Raw genomic sequence first — 24,017 nt, 5'->3', positions numbered from 1 at the left:
CTGTCTGTCTGTCTATCATCTCTATCTATCATCTCTATCTATCTATGTCTGTCTGTCAATCATATCTATCTATCTATCTATCTATCTATCTATCTATCTATCTATCTATCTATCTATCATATTTGTCTGTCTGTCTGTCTGTCTGTCATCTATCATCTATCTCTATTTATAATATATATTGGCTATCCATCTTACCATAGAGTAACTGTGGGAGGTTTGCATTTATATATACAGTTAAAACATAAAGAATTAAAAAGTTAGAGAAGAAGTACATCTCCAATACTAGGTCTATTACAGGTAGTCCTCATGACCATAATTGGGACCAGAATTTCCATTGCTAAACAGGGCAGTGGTTAAGTGAGTTGCACCCAATTTTAAAACTTTTTTTTGTCAAGGTTGTTAAGCAAATCACTGCAGTTATTAAATGAATTGTGTGATCACTAAGCAAATCCAGCTTCTCCCATTGACTTTGTTGGAAGCTGGCTGGGAAAATTGCAAATGGTGATTACGTGATCCTGAGAGGCTGCAAAACCATTGTAGATAGAGACCAGTTGCCAAGCTTCCAAATTTTGATCAAATAACTATGGGCATGCTGAGGTCTTATGTGTGAGGACTGAATTTAAGCCATTGTAACTGCAAACATGTTTGTAAGTTGAGGACTTACCTGTACACTATCAGAACCTTGCAAGTACAACTCTTCCTCCCTAACTTTTACAGTCCAAGAAACTAAGGATGTCTCTTCTGAGACCTTTTCCTTGCCCATATTCACTCTGTGGACTCAGTTCCTGCTTGTCTGACTGTTGTCTAGTGTGCAGCTCTTGCTCCTGTCTCCCAAAGACCCAAGGACCAATCAGTTTAACATCAATACCTGGGAAGATCCTAGAAAAGGTAATCAAAAAACAGTTCTGCAAACAACTAGAAGCAAACAAAGTTATAACTAGCAGCCAGCACGGGTTTGTTAAAACAGAACATGCCAAACCAATCTTATTTCATTTTTGGATAAAGTGACTAAATTAGCAGACCAGCGAAATGCTGTGCACGTAGTATACTTACATTTCAGTAAGGCATTTGATAAAGTAGACCACAACCTGCTCCTTGGTAAGCTAGAAAAAGGTGGATAGACAACATCACCACCAGATGGATCTGTAGCTGGCCGGCAAACCGTACTCAATGAGTAGTCTTCAATGGCACCACATCCACATGGAGAGAAGTAAGCAGTGGAGTACCACAAGGTTCTGTCTTAGGCACAGTACTCTTCAACATCTTCATCAACGACTTAGATGAGGGAACTGAAGGGGAACTCATCAAATTTGCAGATGACACCAAACTGGCAGGAGTAGCCAACACCGCAGAAGACAAACTCAGGATCCAAAAACATCTTGACAGACTTGAACAATGGGCCTTGTCCAACAAAATGAGTTTCAATGTGGAGAAAAGCAAAGTCTTACATTTAGGCAGGAAAAATAAAAGGTACAAGTACAAATTGGATGAGACCTGGCTTAAAAACTGTGAGACGGACCTTGGAGTCCTAATGGATGATCACTCGACTATGAGCCAGCAGTGTGCAGCAGCAGCCAAAAAATACAATCCTGGGTTGTATAAACAGAGGCATAGAATCAAGATCACACAAAGTATTAGTACCGTTTTATAAAACCCTAGTGAGACCACACCTGGAATACTGCAGCCAATTTTGGTCACCATATCACAAAAAAGATGTTGAGAATTTGGAAAAAATTCAGAGAAGAGCAACTAAGATGATCCAAGGCCTGGAAACTAAAACATACGAAGAACGGCTGTAGGACTTAGATTTGGCAAGTCTAAAAAAAAGAAGAAATAGGGGAGACATGATAGCAGTATTCCAGTATTTGATGGGCTGCCACCAAGGAGACAGGTCACGTTATTCACCAAAGCACCAGAGGGAAGGATAAGAAACAATGGTTGGAAACTGAACAAAAAGAGAAGCAACCTGGAATTAAGGAGAAACTTCCTGACAGTGAGGACAATTAACCAGTGGAACAGCTTGCCCCAGAAATCATGGGCGCTTCATCACTGGAGATTTTTAAAAAGAGGCTAGACAGTCACTTGTCTGAGATGGTATAGGTCCTCCTGCTTGAGAAAGGGGCTGGACTAGAAGGCCTCCAAGGTCCCTTCCAGCTCCTATTCTATTCTATTCTATTCTATTCTATTCTATTCTATTCTATTGTCATTCTTGTATACCGTTACAGTTGATAAGGTGGATAATTGTTAGGTGGATAATTGGGAGAATATGGGTAATTTGGTTTTTTAATCCCAGTTGGCATCTTGATTTACTGAGGATCTCAAGGAATCAAAAGAGGTAACAGCTCGAGTGCCAGTGGAGTAAAATGAAAAATATATCTTATGGAGTCTAGCTACATGCGCAAGTGTGAGTTTACCTGGTGGCATTTGGGAGGCAAAGTGTCATTACATCATCTCAATAGTAGTAACTGTGAGAGGGACCTCGGAGGCCTAGTAGACAATCACCTAAATATGAGCCAGCAGTGTGCTGCAGCTGCCAAAAAGGCCAACACAGTGCTAGGCTGCATTAACAGGGATAGACTCAAGATCACGTGAAGTATTCATACCACTTTACAATGCCTTGGTAAGGCCACACTTGGAATACTGCATCCAGTTTTGGTCACCACGATGTAAAAAAGATGTTGAGACTCTAGAACAGTGGTTCTCAACCTGTGGATCGGGACCCCATTTGGGGTCGAACGACCATTTCATGGGGGTCGCCAAACAATGCAGTCCGCCATTTTTTCCCCTTTTCCTTAGCTGTGCTACTCCCTTTTATTCTATTGGCTTTTGAAAGCCAATAGAATAGACTCTCTTGAATAGAGTCTAATTCTATTGGCTTTCAAAAGCCAATAGGAATTGTCCAGGCTGTCTCTGCCCTGTTGAGCCTGCCAAAAGTCCCATTCTGCAAACGGTGCTGCACCAGTTGAGTAGTCCTCGACTTACGACTGGTTGAGTAGTCCTTGACTTACGACCGGTTGGGGTCGCGGCATTAAAAAGGTTGAGAACCACTGCTCTAGAAAGAGTACAGAGAAGAGCAACAAAGATGATTAGGGGACTGGAGGCTAAAACATATAAGGAACCGTTGCTGGAATTGGGTATGTCTAGTTTAACGAAGAGAAGGACGAGGGGGGACATGATAGCAGTGTTCCAATATCTCAGGGGCTGCCACAAAGAAGAGGGAGTCAAGCTATTTTCCAAAGCACCTGAAGGCAGGACAAGAAGCAAAGATGGAAACTAATCAAGGAGAGAAGCAACCTAGAACTAAGGAGAAACTTCCTGACAGTTAGAACAATTAACCAGTGGAACAACCTGCCTCCAGAAGCGGTGAATGCTCCAACACTGGAAGTTTTTAAGAAGAGACTGGACAGCCATTTGTCCGAAATGGTATAGGGTTTCCTGCCTGAGCAGGGGGTTGGACTAGATGACCTCCAAGGTCCCTTCCAACTTTACTACTACTACTACTACTACTACTACTACTACTACTACTACTACTACTATTATCTCCTTTATTCTGTCAGTAGATTGTCGTCCAACATCTTTGTTTAGAGCCAGATTGACTATTGTGATAGATTAGCATAGCATATTATCAAAGAAATATTTTAATAAAATAACAGAGGTAGACGGGATCTTGGAGCACTTCTAGTCCATCCCCCTGCCCAAGCAGGAGCCCCTATACCAGGGGTGTCAAACTGCTGGCCTGCAGGCCGGATGCGTCACGCCAAAACTGCGGCCACCCCAATCCCAGCAATGGGAAAAAAGTCACGATACGTCAGGACACGACACGTGATGTCACAAGTTTGACACCTGTGCCCTATACCATTTCAGAGAAATGGTTGTCCAATCTCTTCTTTAAAATCTCCAGTGATGGAGCATCCACAACTTCTGAAGGCAAACCACTGGTTAATTGTTCTCCTTAGTTCTAGCTTGATTGTATCCTTGATTTGTTTCCATCCATTGTTTCTTGTCCTGCTTTCAGGTGCTTTGGAGAATAAGTTGGCCCCACATTCTTTGTGGCAACCCCTCAAATATTGGAACACTGAAAATCAAGTATTGACTTTTGATCGCCAGTGTTGGGATCATTTATCTTTGAACTTACAATTTACCATAAACCTATGACTTTCAGTGATTTGCAAGAAAAAAATTAAAACATATATATATATTTCCAGTGAGTGGTGGTAGGGAAAAGCAGGGGGGGGGGGGGTTGGAGCCATTGGGATTGATGGTTAATGTGATTTTTATAACCGTTAATGTGTTATTATGTCTATTTGTTGGCTGTTTTTTTATTTTGTGGATATTGTGTTGTTACTTTTACTGATGTATGAAAACTGATGAAAGTTTCTTTTGATTGTAACAGGTACAAATCAAATAAATTTTTTTTCATTATTTCAGAAGGAAAATCAGTAGTGGATAAATTCATTTGGAAATATTGTTAAATGTTCCAATAAAATATAGTCTCATAAAAGTTTGTGGCTAAAGTATTCAACCTTATCCAAGACAGTATTGGTTTCAATGAGAGACAAGCACATGTTGGACTGCTGTTCTGAAGCTGTTCTGATTCAACTGTGACAAATATTTATATACATACAACTTTCCGTCAATAAATTCAGGCTTAAGATGTAAATTAATAATTGTTAGGAAAAAAATAAACTCACTAAGCACACAACCCATAGCAGATTTATCCCATAGCAGATTTATTTTCTTTGTTGTGTTCAGAGTCCCCTTAAACTGCCCACTTCCAGTTTTCATATTTTGAAGTTATGTGATAATGGAAACTTATCTTGATGTAGGCTATTATATTGAAGAGATTCTTGACTTTAGTCATCTGTTGATCATACAAATCATGGGTAATGTTTTCTGTGTAGCAGGTGTACAAATTATGGTCTTTTCTCCTTTTTTTATGAGGTATCTAGCACATTTTTACTTATTTCCCCTTGCTAAAGTATTCTTCATTCTCTGTTTAAAAGACATTTTGTATTATGCACCCTTCTCTGTTTTTGCTGGTGGTGGGTGTCTGTTTAGCCATGTGTTTCACATATAGTTCCTGCCAAATGACTAGAATTGAAGGCTGATCAAGTGGCACCACATTTGTTATGGAAATGATTATTAGGAAAACTTAGTGAATGATTGTGTATAGCCATCTGTGCCTATGTCTTTATGCCCAGATTCTTATACTGACAAACCATTCATGCCCAGGATCTACAATTACATCCTGGTATAAAGCAGTAATAATATATTATGAAAGTATTTCTAGCTTCATATTTTATTAGAGAAGGTTCATGTGAATGGGATTGTAATACAGTAAGCCTTCCCCAATATCATAGTGCCAAAGGGATTGGGATACAGTTTTGATCAATCCTAGCCACATAAATTATGGCTGGGAAGGAGGGAACTTGCAGACAATTGCAACTTAACACATTAGGTTTAGCTTTATTTGGGCATTATTTAAAAGACTTATATAGCTATCCATTTTATATACCATAACCCTGGTTAACTCATAAATAATAATAAAAATTTAAAAACTATATATATAACTATAAAAATTATAAAAACCAAACAAAAGCTCCTGATGCTCCAAGATCAACACACTCTCACTCACTCTCGTTCTCAGGCCTACATTCAGCTGCAGGAGATTCCGGCCTCACTCTACCCAAGGATACAAGAGGCCTCTATAAGGTAGATAGGTAGATGTATGTGTATATATATATATATATATATATATATATATATATATATATATATATATATATATATATATATATATATATAGAGAGAGAGAGAGAGAGAGAGAGAGAGAGAGAGAGGAGAGACTATAAGGTAGATAGGTAGATTTATGTGTATATATATATATATATATATGTTTTCTGAGGTTTTCGCGGAGAGATCCAGCAAAGAATCATTCCCAGAGAGAAATCATCCAGATGCCCTAAACTCTATGGTCTCCCCAAGATACACAAAGAAGGAACCCCACTCAGACCTATAGTCAGCTCCATAGGCTCACCTCTACAAAACCTAGCCAAATTTCTCGCCAAACAACTACAGCCCTATGCAGAATCCATCACCTCACACGTAAAAAACTCATTCCAGTTTATAGAGATCATAAAGAAACAAAACTTACAGCCCAGCGACCTACTAGTGAGCTTCGATGTCATATCCCTCTTCACCCAAGTGCCTATCAAAGAAGCCTTGACAGCTATTCAAAACAAATATAACCCCCCCAAACACATCTTAGATCTGACCAACCACTGCCTATCCAACACATACTTCATCTATAATGGACAAAAATACAAACAAACAGAAGGAGCACCCATGGGATCACCCCTCTCACCTGTCATTGCCAACCTCTACATGGAACACTTTGAAACCCAAGCTCTAGAAAAATCGGATCACAAACCCAAACTCTGGCTCAGATACGTAGACGACACCTTCATAATCTGGCCACATGGGAAAGAAAAACTGGACAACTTCCTCACACACCTCAACAGCCTACACCCCAAAATACAGTTCACCATGGAAACAGAAGCTAACAACCAACTTCCCTTCCTGGATGTCTTAGTCTACAAGAAATCCAATGGCTCCCTAGGACACACCATCTACCAGAAGAAAACACACACAAACCGCTATCTGCACGCTCTCTCACACCACCACCCAGCACAGATCAACTCTGTAGCCAAGACACTCATCTCCAGAACAAAACGCTTAGCTGACGAACAACACCTAAAACCCGAACTACACACTCTCACCAATGTACTAACATCCAATGGATTCCATAGAAATAAGATTACAAACCTAATCCAAAAAGAAACCCCCACTAAAATCCAAGACAAAGAACAAGAAAACGGCAAAGCCCTCCTCCCATACATAAAAGGCACCACAGACAGAATCAGTAAGATCCTCCATAAACACAACATCAAAACAGCATTCTGCACAAACAGAAAAATATCCACCATCCTTAGAAACCCCAAAGATAAAATTGAATTAGAAAATCAAGGAGTATACGAAATCCCATGCACCACTTGTCCCACCACATACATCGGACAAACCAACAGAAGAATAAGTGCACGCATTGAAGAACATAAGAACTCAGTCAAAAAAGAGGAACCAACATCTTCCCTGGTCCAACACCTTAAAGCCACAGGACACGAAATTGACTTTAAAAATACCAGAACCATTGCCAAAAGTGAACATTTTAATAACAGAATAATCAGAGAAGCCATCGAGATAGAAAAACGCCCACACAGCATGAACAAGCGAGATGATACCTCCCGCCTACCAGCCATTTGGAAACCTGCCCTTATTGACAAACGACTCCCTAACCCCAAAATCTTAAACCCCTCTGCAACTCAGACTAACCTGAGCACAACCAAACAGAACACTCCCCCAGCCAATCAGAGCACAGCCAAGCCCCTTACCATTCAGAACACACCTCCACCCAATCAGAACACAGCCAAGCTCCCATCCAATCAGTTCATACCCTCACTGGCAGTTAAAAGGAAGAAACAGCTAAAACCACACATTGCTGCTCAAAACAAGAAGCTAAAAACACCAGCCTGAAGATGACGAATGTGACTTCGTCGAAACGTTGCCAAGACACTTCCAATTTTACGCGGGAAAAAACCCGAACAACCAAAGACCTATATATATATATATATATATATATATATATATATATATATATATAGAGAGAGAGAGAGAGAGAGAGAGAGAGAGAGAGAGAGAGAGAGAGAGAGAGATACTATAGATACATTTACTTTCCTAGGCTTCTGGATTCCGTTCCACAAGTTAAAAGGAATCTTGACTGTTGCATTATTCCTTTTCTTCTCTCCTTTTTCTCAGGAGAAAGGGGAACATTTTTCTTTGTAAACTCATTCTAGAACCTCTTTCTAAAAATTCACTTGAATGGAGTTATGGTCAAAGAAAGCAGCTAGAGAAAAACAATCAATGCAGGGTTTCCTGCCATAGCAAAAAAGCAAGAGATTTAAAGATGTAGCACACACACACACACACACAAATGTAAATGGAGCATATGATGAGGGGACCACTTGGCTTTGGCCATACTGTTTTTTTTTTATCCTTACCAAAATGTTGAGTTCAGGTAGCCATTGGGGGTTTTTTTCTATATGTTCACAGACTTCATAGAAATATCACAATAATTATTGCTTCTAATGTTCTCTGAGGCCATAAATGCTACCATACAAAGAAATATTCCTTCTTCCCTCCTGCTTACTATAAGCCCATATTAGCTAAAGCCCTTTCCTTACTTGCTGTTGTAAAAGCTTTTCCTCAGCCCTGCAATTAAATTGTTCAGACTTCCTTTTAGAAATCACAACTGAGAAAGAAATGTAGATTTCAGCTGTTGAAACATTACCACTCTGACTTTAATTAAATAAAATCCATTTGTGTAGGGTGGGGAACAACATTGTATTGTACTGATGTAATGTGTGTTTCGCTGTCTCTGTCTGATCTTATTGTGAATACAGTGGACCACATCAAACTATGCGTTTCTCCCAAAACTCGCCTATTTCGTGTACACAAGCAATAAATACCTGTCTCTATAATTTGACAATTATTGTGATATATTAATTTTGGCTTTTCTCAGATTCGTATTTTTGTAAATCTATCAGATTAGGGTCATCAACATTTAGTGCCAATTTTTGTTTACATTAAACTTGGGAATGATTTAGCTTATGTGTCCCCAAAGAGAAATATTTACATTTGTGATTTTGCTTGTTATATTCAGCTTTTCATTGGGTGTAAAACAAATAATCCATTTTAACATTATTTTTCAAGGATATTAGGTGGGAGACCATGAGTTCTGTTCCTATCTTAGACATGAAAATCAGCTGGATGACTTTGGGTCAGTCAGTCTCTCTCTTAGCCCAGCTCTCCTCACAGGGTTGTTGTTATTGTGGGTAAAATAGTAGGAGAATGATGCATTGGATATGTCCGTGCCTTGAGGTATTTGTAAAAATAATAAAAGCAGAAAGCAAATAAATAAGTCCTTGACTTACAACAATTCATTTAGTGACCGTTAGAAGTTACAACGGCACTGAAAAAAGTGACTTATGGCCATTTTTCACACTTACAACCTTTGTAGCATCCCCATGGTCATATGATCAAAATTCAGATGCTTGGCAACTAACTCATATTTATGACGGTTGCAGTGTCCTGAGGCCATGTGATCTCCTTTTGCGCCCTTCTGATAAAGTCAATGGGGAAGCCAGAATCACTTTGTAATGGTTCTGACAGATGAAACTCTTCAAAGAACTTCAAGGCATTGTTTCCCTTAAAGAACCTTTATTCGAGAAGCATAGCATTGGCACTTACATAGCCAAAGCCAAAATCTGAATTCCCCTCCCCTGAGCATATAGTATCAAAGCACAATTCCCTCCTCTAATTTATAATCATAAATCACATAAATCACATAAATCTCCAATTAGTTTGAAATGCAGACTTTCCCTCCAATTCTCCAACCTGCCAATTCTTATCATCTCTTATTTCAAAAACCTTGGTTCTCACACTAGTTACAGTATTGTTATGTCTAACGAAACTCCCATGCACATTCCTCCTCCCCCCAGTATCATCTAATTCTAACTCTAATTCTAAGAGTAAAACATAAGAAGAAAAATGGTTGCATCTCCATATGTTGTCAAACAAAAACATCCGACACTTGACAACTGTGTTACTAACTTAACATTAATTCACTTAACAAATGCGGCTAAAAAGTCGTAAAATGGGACAAAACTCACTTAACAAATTTCTCACCTAACAACATAAATTTTGGGCTCAATTGTGGTTGTAAGTCAAGGACTACCTATACTACACTTTTCACATGTTTCCCTAGGATGTGCTGTTGACTGACAACCTGCTTTGAAAATTTGAAAAAAAAGTGTGAATTTTGAATAAGATGACCACTTTTTTCTGTCTCCATTTTATCATTGCTCCATTGCACATTTGTCTCCCTGCAGCCCTCTAGGTCTACCCAAGCAATTGACATGGTACAATAGGGGAAGATTTTATTTATTTTTTCCTGCTGGAGATTCAACCACATAACTGAGGAAGTTATATCTGGGTTACGGATGGGTAGATATGAACTGATGTGGATTGGACCAAATGAAAGGCAAAGTATCATAAAGTCTAGCAGCATTTTTTTTCAATGGCAGCAGTTCAAACATCTGAATTTGAATAATATATGAGAAACGGCTATATGAGAAACCAGTGGCCTCTTTTGGGATAGTATTTCTTTTTAAACAGCAATTCCTTTCAACCTAGGCCAGGGGTAGGCAACCTTGGCTCTTTTATGACTTGTGGACTTCAACTCCCAGAATTCCTGAGCCAGCATGGCTAGCTGGAATTCTGGAAGATGACGTCCACGAATCATAAAAGAGCCAAGATTGCCTACCCCTGACCTATGCTCAGTTACTAGGAAAATGAAGTTGATGAATTTCAAAGATATGCATTCCTGTATATTTTTCTCTTTTAGCATTGTTTTAAAGGTCACTGTATCTGGTTAACTCCAGATATCTTGAAGCAAGATGGAAACTGGGGAGCATGGAGTAAATTTGGTTCCTGTTCCCGAACGTGCGGAACAGGATTGAAATTCCGGACACGCCAGTGTGACAATCCACAGTAAGTTGAACCTAATCAAATTATGCTCTTTGGTAATGAATTTTGTTCTAGATGTCTTCAATGACTTTAAAATAACATTGTTAAACTATCATAAAATATTTTTAAAATTGCTTAGTTATGATTAGGCCACTGCCTTGCTCTTGAATTTGTTTCACTGTGAACCTTTTGGAAAGATAAAATCCAACAGATTATGCAATGTCGTTGCAGACTGTGTTATTGTGGTTCCTTTTAAAAGAATAAATTTGTTGAGTTTAAGATGTGTAATTTAATAAATTTAAATTTGTTGTGCATCCTGTTTGGGAATTCTAATGAATGAAAGTAATAGTGATGCAATACATTTTATAAATGAATATTGGCTATGATCAAATATAACCCCGCTATACTTTGCCGAGTCACTGACTTTTTTTTCCTAATAGGCATTCTGCATCCAAATTTATAAACTGCAGAATAGTTTAAGATGCACTTTATCTATACACTTTGTGTTAAAACAAAAAGAGACTTATTGGATTTTGTCTATGTGTGAGATTTCCCTTTCTAATATAAGAAGCAGATATGTGGTGTTTGCCTGAAGATCAGTGTTTCTGCAGATTCACACTTATTTCATGTTTCACAAGGCAATTCCACTGATTTTACTGGAAGAAACAATTTTTTGCTCTATAGATTTCTTTCTACCAAATTTGATTATAAATCTATAATCAATTGTTTGAAATGAATCATGAAATCATTTTATAGATATCATGTTTTTGTGTTTACTATTGAAGCAAGGGATGATATAAGAGAAGCTTATTTTTGCCAGAAAGCCAACTTCTTGAGCATTCAGGGATTTAAAGGAATAGCACTTCTGGTGCTATTTTTAAAAAGAAATATCATTATTATGGATTCTTCATGTAATGTAACAAAATCTAAAAACAGAATAAAAGGCAACATGAGAAAATACAGGCTTAAGTTAAAAGGTAATAAGATAAATATTTGGTGCATAACCTCCTTAATAAATTACAGTAAGATTTAGGAAATTAAATTATCCAAGCAATAACATGAAAAATTTGAACTGGGTATTACCCTGTCGAGGAGATACCATAATCACTTCTAGTACTTAATCTCTCTAACTGCTGAAAACTGCCATGAATTGCCATTGACTGCAATGGATACATAACAATAACAATAACACTTAGACTTATATACTGCCCCATAGAGCTTTACAGCACTTTCTAAGTGGTTTGCAAAGTCAGCGTCTTGCTCCCAACAATCTGGGTCCTCATTTTACCAACCTTGGAAGGATGGAAGGCTGACCTCAAGCCCCATCAGGATCGAACTCTGGCTGTGGGCAGAGTTAGCCTGCATTCTACATACTTAAGAAATAATCTTTACTTCTTCCTGCTTGCTTGATTCCCCACATTCCCATTGAAAAGTTCCTTCTGACTACTGCCCAAATTTCTGGTGTGGGTTTTAACGTTACTAGGGGCTACAGAAGGGAAAGGACAATTTCTCCCAGCTTTACTTATAGGATCTCTTTTTTAAGCATGAAACCTACATTGTATCTCACCCACAACTATTTCAGCATTTATGTAGTATATGTTCAGAGTTTCATATTTATCCACATATCTCATTAGATCATGGTTAATTTTTTTATATTGCATATATTGAGATTAACAGCACATAACTGTGCCTTCCTACCTCATACATGTCAAGTATTCTAAATGGAGCTTATAGATTTTGGAAATAATTGGAAATTAATCCTGGGCTGGAACAATAAATAAGGGATAAAGAATCTGTGGAATTGTACACACTGTTGACTGCAGTTCTTTAAATCCTTGAAGTTTTTTGCATGGAGTCCATGGGAATTTGAATCTAATATCTGGAGAGGCACCACATTTCCAGCTCCAATAAAATGCAATGGTCTATTACACTGTTGATCTAAAATCATTCATTAGTATTACTTCTTCTTTTCCCTAGCCCTGCTAATGGAGGCCGCACATGTTTTGGGCCAAGCTATGAGTTCCAGCTATGCAATAGCCAGGATTGCCCTGATGATAATGAAGACTTCAGAGAGGAGCAGTGCAGGCAGTGGGATCCTGTTTTTGAATATCAGAATATGAAGCATCACTGGCTCCCATATGAACATACTGATGGTTTGCACAATTTATCTTTTTCATTTCATTATTAGCAGAGCAGACCATTATTAGTCTGCCCAGTTTCAAAAAGTGGAACGCCCTGTATGCAGAAATACTGCAATTCATTATTATTAACCCTCATATCAGGGGAGGGCAACTAGTCCCTCTTTAGAATCTATGATCTTCAATTCCCAGAATTCCTGAGCCAGCTATGAATGAGCATGCAATTCATATTAGGAATGATTTAGGCTGCTGCATCACTCAGTTTAGCCATAGTACTTTAATTGAATTAATATATATGCTATGCATGATTGACTGTAATAGCAAATAAAGCCATTTTTGTAGAATTGTATTTTAAGGGTTGATCATTAAGATGGTAGAACTACTTTCTCTCACTTTATGCCACGAGGCATATTGAAATTTCAATTCCCAAATCTGTAGCCAGCATGGCTTTTTGATTCTGCTAACCTAGAACTCCTAACCACCCCTGATGAGGATGAAGTGGGAAAGCTGACACAAACTATAAATTTTCCTATTAAATATTTGGTTTGCAATATAGTCCCAATTTCTAGAATATGGCTCTATTTTTTTTTCTTTGGACAAATTGCTTGGAATTTTTGACCTCACCACAATATTGAATCAACATTTAGAAAATTATCCATTGAGAAGATAAATTTTGCAAATATTTTCCCTTATAGCTAAAGAAAGGTGCCACCTGTACTGCGAGTCCAAGGAGACTAATGATGTGGTGTATATGAAAAGATTGGTACATGATGGAACACGTTGCTCCTATAAGGATTTGCACAGTATCTGTATGCGAGGAGAATGCCTGGTAGGTTATATGTGTTTCAGGAATTTCTTTTTCCATTTTTATATCTGTAAGAGTAATATTAAAATTATAATGAGCCATGGTGGCGCAGTGGTTAGAATGCAGTATTGCAGGCTAATTCTGCTGACTGCTGACTGCCAGCACTTTGACAGTTCGATTCTGATTGGCTCAAGGTTGACTCAGCCTTCCATCCTTCGGACGTCAGTAAAATGAGGACTCAGATTGTTGCGGGCAATATGCTGACTCTGTAAAGCACTTAGAGAGGGCTGTAAAACACTGTGAACGGTATATAAGTGCTATTGCTATAATGGGCTAGTTTTTCCCCTTCTCCGACTAATTTATATAAAGATTCTATAAACTATAGAAATGAAATTGAAAAATGATTTTAAAAGAAATCAGATGTGTAGTACTTTACTATTTTATTGGAAGTGGCAGAATATTTTTCAAATCAACATATTTATTATGAGTGAATTTAATCCTCAGGAGGGGATTGTTAGTGTGAAAACAACTATTTAAAAGGAACATATTGGTTGAAGTGCAACAATTTTTAAAGGGGAAAAAGTAGAATGCTTAGAAGGTTTAGAGATTTAAGATGGCAGGAAATGAAATGGTGTGGTTAGAGACACAGTGCTGTGTTGTGAATGCATTACTTAGTTTAAAATGGCTCTTAAGCATTTTCTAAATTTATTTAAGGAAATCATGATTGCCATCTATAAGCATATGCACTAGATCAAGCATGTCAAACTCGTGATGTCACATGATATGGCGCGACGTATTGCGACTTTTTCCCCATTGCCAGCAATGGGGTGGGCGTGGTTTCGGCATGACGCATCCGGCCCATGGGCCAGCAGTTTGACATGCCTGCACTAGATGAAAACATAGATCCAGTAGTCAACTAGACTATTCTTAAACTCTTCTTTTAAAACTTTTCTTTTAATTTCTGGTGCATGTTGAAATGTTCCATAAATGTTTCCAAATGTTTAGAAAGAATACCTGTTATTTAGTGAATTGTTCATGTTCTTCTAATGGTACTTTGAGCCATCACAGCATACATGATTTTCTTGAAGCACTCTGGCAATTCCCAAAGTTTTACCTATACCCCAAGAAAAGTGACTCTAATATAGATAAAGATTCAGTGTTTGCCATGTGATACAGTCATTCTAGATACACGTAGGTACAATTTTCAGCAATTCTTAATCAGAACCATATCTACCATTCAGTTTTCAAGTTATCTGCTTGAAATAAACGTTCATGATATGTAACTTGAGGAAAAACTTGCTGAAGTGTGATGTCTTTAAACTGAGAGAGAGAAAGAGGAACATGTGGTTGTTTTTGGTGTTATTTTCTCAGGGATTGTAGATATGAAATTCTAGATTGTAGATATGAAATTTTCACTATCTAAAATAGATATGAAAAATATAAAATATCTACTTAAACTCAAGTTCTGAAGAGTGTTCTTCTGTTCTTGAAATAAGGCCCTGTGAGACTACCAATATATTATTTCAGGAACATACTTATATTTTAGTTCCCAATATCCTGCTTAAATATCCTGATTTAGTTATCATTCAAAAAAAAAGGAAGAGTCTTACAAACGAAACAAGTGGATTTGTTTTCTTTGTTTCAGAAAGTCGGCTGTGACAGAGTAATAGGCTCATCAAAACAAGAAGATAAATGTGGTGTGTGTGGTGGAGACAACACCCATTGCAAAGTGGTGAAAGGAACATTCTCCAGGGCACCAAAGAAACAAGGTTGTTCTTATTTAAATATAATATCCTTGCCCCAGAAAAGTATGCATTTAATTTTAAAAGGATTTCAAAAATTCCTTTAACAGCCTATTTCCTTTGCTGCATCAAATGCTACTCTTAACTAGGTTCTGATGGAAACATGTTTTTTTTAAATAAAATCAATATACAAAGAATACCCTAATGTATGTGTCTGAGACATGTTGTCATATAATGATGTCTTGGTGTACTCAAATCGTAAGATAGAATCCTATGTAAGTCTACTCAGAAACAGTATTTTGAATCTGACTCCAAAGAAGTGAGTTTCAGACAATAGCCTTAATTTAATGCAGATATTACCATATCTCAACATCTTTGAGGAGATTCTATCAATTGTCATCTTAAAGTGAAGCAAGGAATTTGGTATGTCTAATTTAATGAAGAGAAGGACGAGGGGGCACCTGATAGCAGTGTTCCAATATCTCAGGGACTGCCACAAAGAAGAGGGAGTCAAGCTATTTTCCAAAGTGCCTGAGGGCAGGACAAGAAGCAATGGATGGAAACCAATCAAGGAGAGAAGCAGTCTAGAACTAAGGAGAAACTTCCTGACAGTTAGAACAATTAACCAGTGGAACAACCTGCCTCCAGAAGTGGTGATTGCTCCAACACTGGAAGTTTTTAAGAAGAGACTGGACAGCTATTTGTCCAAAATGGTATAGGGTTTCCTACCTGAGCAGGGGATTGGACTAGATGACCTCCAAGGTCTCTTCCAACTTTATTATTATTATGGATCATCGCACAGTCAGCCAGATGTTCAGACTGGATTTGGCATTTTGTCTACCTATCGAGTCCTTACCCAGGACCTGGGATAGGCAGATGTGGATGTTTGATGGTATTACAGATATCGTCGCAGGATGGAAGCAGTTCCTAATAAGGCTGCCTTTTGCAATTGACTATAGCGAATTTGTCAATGCCAATGGTGTTCAAGTGGTGCTCCAGTTGTTTTGGGATTGCACCCAAGGAACCTATTACTATTGGTACTACCCTTGCTTGCTTTTGCCACAGTCTTTCTATTTCTATTTGTAGGTCTTTGTATTTTGTTATCTTCTCTAGTTCTTTCTCGTCTATTCTGCTGTCTCCAGGCACTGCCATGTCCACTATCCAGACCTTTTTGTCTTTCTTATCAACAATTGTTAAGTCTGGGGTGTTATGTTACAGGTGCTTGTCTGTTTGAATTCTGAAGTCCCAGAGCAGTTTAGTTTTATCATTTTCTATGACTTTCTCTATTTTATGATCCCACCAGTTTTTGCTTACAGGCAAATGATATTTTTTGCAGATCTTCCAATGCACCATTGTTGCTACTTTGACATGCCGCTGTAGTCAGTGTGTGCAATCTTCTTGCAACAGCTTTACCAGGTGGTCCACTGTTTTTTCAGCTTCTTTGCATAGGCGGCACTTACTGTCTGTTGCTGTCTTCTCAATTTTGACTTTGTATGCATGTGTCCTTAAGGCTTGGTCTTGTGCAGCCAGAATTAGTCCCTCGGTCTCTTTCTTCAATTTTCCTGCTCTTAGCCATTGCCAGGTTTTATTATTATCTGCTTTCCCAGCTATTTTTTTCATGTATTGGTCATGTAGTGCTTTGTCTTCCCATGCCTCTATTCTGTTCTTCATTTGGTCTTTCTTGTAGGCCAGTTTGGTCTCTCCAGTAGTTAGTGAGCCTTCCTGATATACTAATTTCAGTGCATCTTCATCATTGTTCTTCAGATATTCTTACAAAGCCATTTTTTCTTCTTCAACCATCTGATGTACTTGTAGCATTCCACGCCCACCTATTTGCCTTGATAGATAAAGTCTATCAATGTCACTGCGTGGATGAAGGGCATGATTCATTGTCATTATTTTTCTGGTCTGCCTATCCATTGCTTTTAGTTCTGCTTGAGTCCCGTCCACTATTCCAGCTGTGTACCTAATGACTGGGATTGCCCAGGTGTTGATTGCCTTGATGGTATTTCCTCCATTGAGTTTGGATTTTAAGATCTTCTTCACTCTCTTGATGTATTCACCTCTAATCTTTTTCTTGACTTCAGTGTGCTTGATGTTGTCCGCTTGAAGGATACCCAAGTATTTGTAGTACTCTTCCTCATCCAGACTCTTAATGTTATTTTCGTGGGGCATCTTGATTCCTTCAGTTTTCACTATTTTTCCTGTTTGATAGTAAGTATGGCACATTTGTCCAAGCCAAACTCCATTACAATATCTTGGCTATATATACGGACAGTGTTGAGCAGCGATTCTATTTCAGATGATGTTTTTCCATACAGCTTCAGATCATCCATGTAAAGGAGGTGGGATAGTCTAGCAGATGTTTTTGATGTTTGATAACCATGTCCTGAGTTATTCAGTATTGTTGACAGAGGAAACAGTGCAATAACAAATAGTACTGGTGATAATGAATCTCCTTGAAATATTCCTCTCTTGATATTAACCTCTCCCAGTCTCTCACCATTGATCTGCAACTGTGTCTTCCATTGTGCAATCGATCTTTGCACAAATTTTCTGATGTTTCTACTGACTCCTATTATTTCTAGGCACTTTATTATCCAATCATGTGGCAGAGAGTCAAATGCCTTTTTGTAGTCACTCCATGCCACATTCAGGTTGGTCTTCCTTCTCTTGCAGTTTTCCAAGATCATTTTGTCTATTAGGAGTTGATCTTTTGTTCCTCTGCTATTGGGGCAGTTTCCTTTCTGCTCAGGTGGAAAGAGATTGTTTTCAACTGGATGCTGTTGTACTGCATCAGCTACCACACCAGTTAGTAATTTGAAAGTTGTTGGTAAACAGGTAATTGGCCTGTTACTACTACTACTACTACTACTACTACTACTACTATTATTATTATTACTATTATTATTATTATTATAAAAACCCATACCCCAAACTGGGGGAACATAGATATTTTCAGACCTGCTTATATCTCTGTTCCCTTTCAGTCTTGCCTATGGCTTCTGTCCTTCCATTCTGGCCACTGTTGTGATTCTTTATATGAGGGATTAAAGGGAAGCAAATCAGCACTGCATTCAGACCACATTGGCTCTTGCTGAAATACTTGTCTGTCTTGAAACCTCATCCTTAAAACCAGAGTGTTGGATATATGCAGGCTTTCAGCTTTCTTGGTTGATCATTCTAAACTAAAGTTATTGTCTGGCTCTACAAAATTTTTCCATTTTGCATTATGTCTATTTTTCAGGGAGGGTGAAAAATCTTGTCAAAGAATTGTCCTTCAAGATGGAAAACAGCCCAAAAGACACAACTAAACAAATAAACTGAAATCCATGCATAAAAGGATCTTCATTTTAAAAGGAAAAATATCAGCTTTCCTTCGTTACCCAATTCTGCATGCTCAGGAAAAAAGATGATAGTGAGCCTTTAAAATAGATGAAATGACTAAAATTGTGCAGTGATCTTGATTCAAAAAGGAAAAGCTAATTGGGAGCAAGCAGGGATGTGCACACCACAGCTTTTGGCTCCTTGTTGTCTTTAAAGAGTTGCCAACAGATGTGATGTGGACATCAGCGTGCACTCTGAATCGCCTCTCTTTTTTGAGTCTGGTTCAAATGCTCCATCCGGTATTTACAATTATTACTTTTTTCCTGTTTTTAGTTTTCTAGGGAATACAAGATGATTTCTATGGTGCTACCCTATTTTATTTTTACAGAAGCCCTTATTACTAGGTTGGAGTGAATTGTATATTATGCATTTACATTCTCTTGTTCAGTTTCTCTACATCATCAGTATGCCATGTTTTTACAAAGAGAAGGGGAAAACCAGATATCAGAGGAAATAAAGTCAGAGTCTCTATTTAATTAATTGAAATATTCCAATAGTTAATATGGAACACCACTTCCATGTTCTTTGTATAGCTCCTTTATACTCTGTGCTGTTAGGCTGTACAGTTAAAACGACATGGCAACATTGAAGGGGGTTTAAAGGAGGAGTTCCAGGATGATCAGAGAGCTAAACCTTTTCGTTGAAGGAACTGCAAATGTTTAGCTGCCAAAGAAAAGACCAAGGGTGGTGTATTAACAGCCTACAAATATAGGCTGTTGATACACTAAGTTGTGGTGGCACAGTGCTTAGAATGCAGTATTGTAGGCTAACTCTACCCATTGTCAGGAGTTCAGTCCTGACCGGTTCAAGATTGACTCAGCCTTCCATCCAGCTGAGGTTGGCAAAATGAGGACCCAGATTGTTGGGGGCAATATGCTGACTCTGTAAACTGCTTAGAGAGGGCTGTAAAACACTATGAAGTGGAATATAAGTCTGATATTGCTACAATTATCTAAAAAAATAGTCATTTGGAAATGTGTTGAAACAGGCTCTGTGATAAAGACCAATGGGCTGAAATTAAGAGATTCAGGCTGTATATTAGGAATTTCCTGATGGTAAAAGTCATAAAGCAGTGGGTGAGTAGTGGGCTCCCCCATGCTGGAGGTTTTCAGGTGGACTCTGGATGAAGTTCTCAGGGATGATATAGTTGATTCCAGCACTGAATAACAGAAAGGACTAGGTTATTTGTAAAGTCCCTTTTAAATATATTGTATTGATTTTATTCTTGATATTTTATTTTTTAAGAGTATCTTGTGATTTTAAAGTGTTTGTAAACTCAGATGAATAAACCTGGTTTTGAAAGGAAGTATCCACATTCTTTAAAAAAGAAACAAAAAGTGGCTTAGAACTCACAAGTTAAAACGGGCAATTTCTTCATGGCTAGAGGTTGCATGGAATATTTGTGGGGGGAGACTGAGAGAATCTTCTCAGTGGACAACATAATGGTGCAAAAAACAATAACAACTATATGAAACCAGTCAGAGCTCAGATTGTCATTTTTATGCATTTTCTGATAGTAAACAATGCCACCAATCTTTGGCAATTGTGATTTAAGTCAGTTCTGGAGCTACAAAAATCTTTAAAACGGAGTTAGATGGCATCTGTTATATAAAATAAAGTAATAGCTATAGCAAATATTAATGATTTTTTTCTTTTGCTTATAAAGGTTATTGTTAATAGTTTTAATGCTTTCTTGCAGGCTACGTCAAGATGTTTGACATTCCAGCTGGTGCAAGGCATTTACTTATACAAGAATCTGATGCCACTGTTCATAATCTTGGTACATATCGTATTGCATCATATTCAGCTTTGAACTTTACAGTATTAAGTATCTTAGTACCTGCTCTTTGAAATAGTACAGTGGTGGCAAACCTATGGCACGTGTGCCAGAGGTGGCACTCAGAGCCCTCTCTGTGGGCATGCATGCCATGCCTCGGAGATGGCAACCATCCCTATTCAACCAGCCCCCCACTTACTCGGCGAGGTCCCACGTGGCTGGATGCATCCCAGCACCCATGCGCTCACTGGCCTCTGTGTGCAGGGGCCGATGGTGTCAGGCAGCAGCCGCCCCGGCCCTTGCGTCACCTTGCCCTGTGACAATGGCACCCCTGCCCTGCCTCGCCTTGCCTCACCCTGCAGGATGACCCTCCTGCCCACAGCCCCACGTGCCAGAAATCCCCTGGATCTCCTCCAACCCTGCCCGGCCCCCATAGGCATCCCTTCCCACGAGCAACATTGAGGTGATCATGCCCACCTTGGCCACACCCACTCAATCTGCTATGACCACCACAGCCATGCCCATCCAGTGGGCCACGCCCACCTGGCACCCAGCAATAAATAAGTGGATTTTGGGTTGCAGCAAAATCCACCCAGCAATAAATAAGTGGATTTTGGGCACTCAGTCTCTAAAAGTTTCGCCATCACTGAAATAGTATGTCCAACTTTCCTAAAACTTGGCTTTGAAATAATAAAAGCCCAGAATCACTTGGAGTTGGGCAGCATACACATTTAATAAATAAATAAATACATTTTACTCAATATAATTGTGCAATAATTTCCATATTTGCTGCAGAGCCCACATTTCCCATGGATCAGATTCACCAGATGTGTTTTTGCTTACATCTCCAGCATCTATTCTCTTGGTCTTTCTTTCTTGTTCTAAGCCAGCTGCAGCAAAAATGCTCTCAGTCTTTATAGTTCAGTGAATCAATAAGAGGCATTGTCTTGTAGGCTGTAATTAATTAGAAGCAGATTCGTGTCCACTGACCTAGTAACTTTGCTATGAATCATCCAGGTCTTATTTTAAGAGATACGTTTCTGAATTGCTGTTCTCCACAGCTGTCTGAGATTAATAATGTTTATTGCACAGACATATTCCTTACATTAGACAAACTGTTCCTGAAAAACCATGAGCAAGATGTAAAGCTTCTGTTTTTGTAGAACGTATAGATGCTGACAACACAAATGAATCTTGAAGCAGTTGGGAAGGAGGGCAGTAAGTGTACGAGGCTGTCATCTCTGACTATTATTTTGAAAGATAAAATATTCCTTACATGTTTTAATGTAGAAGTGGGCCAGCAAATTTAGCGGTGACAAGCAGAGAGATGCAAAGACTGCTGCTGAGCTTGTATATGAAAAGAGGGAAGATGAGTGTGTAAAATCCTCCTGTTCGAAAAGGCTGGTACAATCAAATCACCTTTCATGGAGAAAAGATTTGTCATATTTAACACACGTGCTCTTAGGTCATTGATTCTATTTGCTGATTACTTAGGTCATTGATTCTATTTGCTGTCGTTGAAATTAAACTATTTTCCTTTTTCAAATCAGCCAATAATGAAGCCTACAAATGTGGGGCCCTACAACTGCAATCAATATATAGCTAATTATCCAAGAATAGTAGCCAATTTTGATCTCATTAAACTGCAGTTTGGAGGAGGTGGGAGGATTACAAACATCAGTCTCTGCTTTCACCCCTCTCCCCTTCACAGATTTTGCTCTGTTTCTCTCATTCTGACACTTCTCTATAAAATTCCTTCTTTAATGGAATGTTAATGATAAAAATAATCAGTGCTTTTTTTGTAAAAAAAAAAAAAAAAGGTGCCAGAACTCACACACATCATACAACCCGCCTTGCCTACCCTACAAGGTTCCATCCCAAAAAGGTGCCAGAACTCCGTTCTGGGCGCTCTATAACAAAAAAAAGTCCTGAAAATAACAATAAAGAAGACTGTGGCAAACTGTAGATTTTCCATATAGATGGAAGACTATGTTGTCTGGACCCCTGTATAGTTTTGTAAATCAGGAAGAACCATTGCATAATAAAGCTTTATCTGGGGGACAATCTTAGGATATCCTAATAATTCTAGCAGGGAATATAATTGGAAGTTTGAAAAGCCAGGGAGAATCTGCCGCATCCCTGTTAGGTTCTAAGAAAGCACAACAAGCCTTGTACTATTGTCTAAGGTGAATAATAATATAATTCATAGTCTGCCATATTTAGAATCACATAGTACACTGCCTTGAGACTTTTGACAGTTAGGCAACCTAACAAATAATAATAATAATAAATCCTCATTTTTCCAAAACTCTGGGAAGGACATATTTTATTTTTGTTAGTACTAAAATGTTTATAGAAACTTTTCTGGTGAAATTTTTGATGAATTCTCCAAGTAAAATAAACAAAGCAAGCAGTCACTTCTGTGACTTCTATTTTCTTTACTCGCTGGATTATAATTAAAAATTAGAAGGAAGGGGAAGCTTCCTGACATCTCTTGACTTCATGTTTCTCATTTTGTTTTTAGCGATCAAGAATCGAGAAACAGGGAAATATATTCTAAATGAAAATAACTACGTGCCAGACTCCAAAACTTTCATCAACATGGGTGTAGAATGGGAGTATCGAAATGATGAAGACAGGGAAATGGTTCAAACGATGGGCCCTTTACGTCATGGTATCACCATTTTGGTAAGTTCCTTGAAGATGAAGGTGCGATGCGACAGTGAGCTATGCACCCTTTATTTGATATATAGTATCAGTTAAGGAATCAGTTTTGAGGATGAAAGCCAAAACTTAGTTTGTGCCTCCCAACTATATACCGTGCCTCTTTCGTTCGTGAGAGCTCTAGGGATATGGATTTCCCTTTTTTCAGAAAACAAGATTGGGGATCTTATGGGGTAAGGTGGTTGGTAGAGTGGCAGAGGTGAAATGAAGAGACTGCCAGGACCTGGAACAAGACCAGAGAATCACAGAAGCCTAAATCTTGGTTGGAATCTGGTTTTGAAGAGATTTTAGAAGTGATGTTAAAATGATCTTCCTGAAAAGATATACATTATCTGTCTAACTAGGTAATTCCTCATGGTAATGGAAAGATTTCATTGACATACAAATTTATGATCCATGAAGATTCTTTAAATGTTGATGATAACAATGTCTTGAAAGATCCTGTACCATATGAATGGGCTCTGAAAAAATGGACCCAGTGCTCAAAACCTTGTGGAGGAGGTAAAGATGTTGATGACTGCATTGACTTTTCTGTCTGTTATAAAAAAAAAAAACTCTGTGTTTCTAATTATGCTTTTAAGTATGCTTGATGGTTTAATATGGCTTATAGCTGAATCTGAGACAGGAATCCATGAACTTAAAATGGCTTAACAGGTTTACCTGTAGTTTCTTACCTGTGGTACTGTAATTCATTCATTCAGTGCAGCACATTTGATTTTTCCAAACAATCATCCATCAGTCTTTATTTATTATCCAAAGTGTAATGATCAGTTACATTTTAATATGAAAACGTTTAGTTCATA

General features: G+C 38.3%; 1 protein-coding gene across 3 annotated transcripts in view; it reads left to right on the top strand.

The window, feature by feature from the left end:
* The window catches only part of ADAMTS2 (ADAM metallopeptidase with thrombospondin type 1 motif 2), a 274,775-nt gene that overhangs the window by 232,946 nt on the left and 17,812 nt on the right, over positions 1-24,017 (top strand). For all 3 annotated transcript variants that reach the window (XM_039340802.1, XM_039340803.1, XM_039340801.1), the window contains exons 11-17: positions 10,520-10,665; positions 12,619-12,794; positions 13,475-13,608; positions 15,230-15,353; positions 20,413-20,493; positions 23,015-23,178; positions 23,559-23,715. In XM_039340802.1, the coding sequence (XP_039196736.1) occupies positions 10,520-10,665; positions 12,619-12,794; positions 13,475-13,608; positions 15,230-15,353; positions 20,413-20,493; positions 23,015-23,178; positions 23,559-23,715 (982 nt within the window). The remainder of the gene's footprint in view (positions 1-10,519; positions 10,666-12,618; positions 12,795-13,474; positions 13,609-15,229; positions 15,354-20,412; positions 20,494-23,014; positions 23,179-23,558; positions 23,716-24,017) is intronic.

Source organism: Crotalus tigris, unplaced genomic scaffold (assembly GCF_016545835.1).
Source record: "Crotalus tigris isolate CLP2741 ecotype Arizona unplaced genomic scaffold, ASM1654583v1 scf7180000017754.2947050, whole genome shotgun sequence".
NCBI lineage: Eukaryota > Metazoa > Chordata > Lepidosauria > Squamata > Viperidae > Crotalus > Crotalus tigris.
This window is presented reverse-complemented; position numbering and strand designations above follow the sequence as displayed.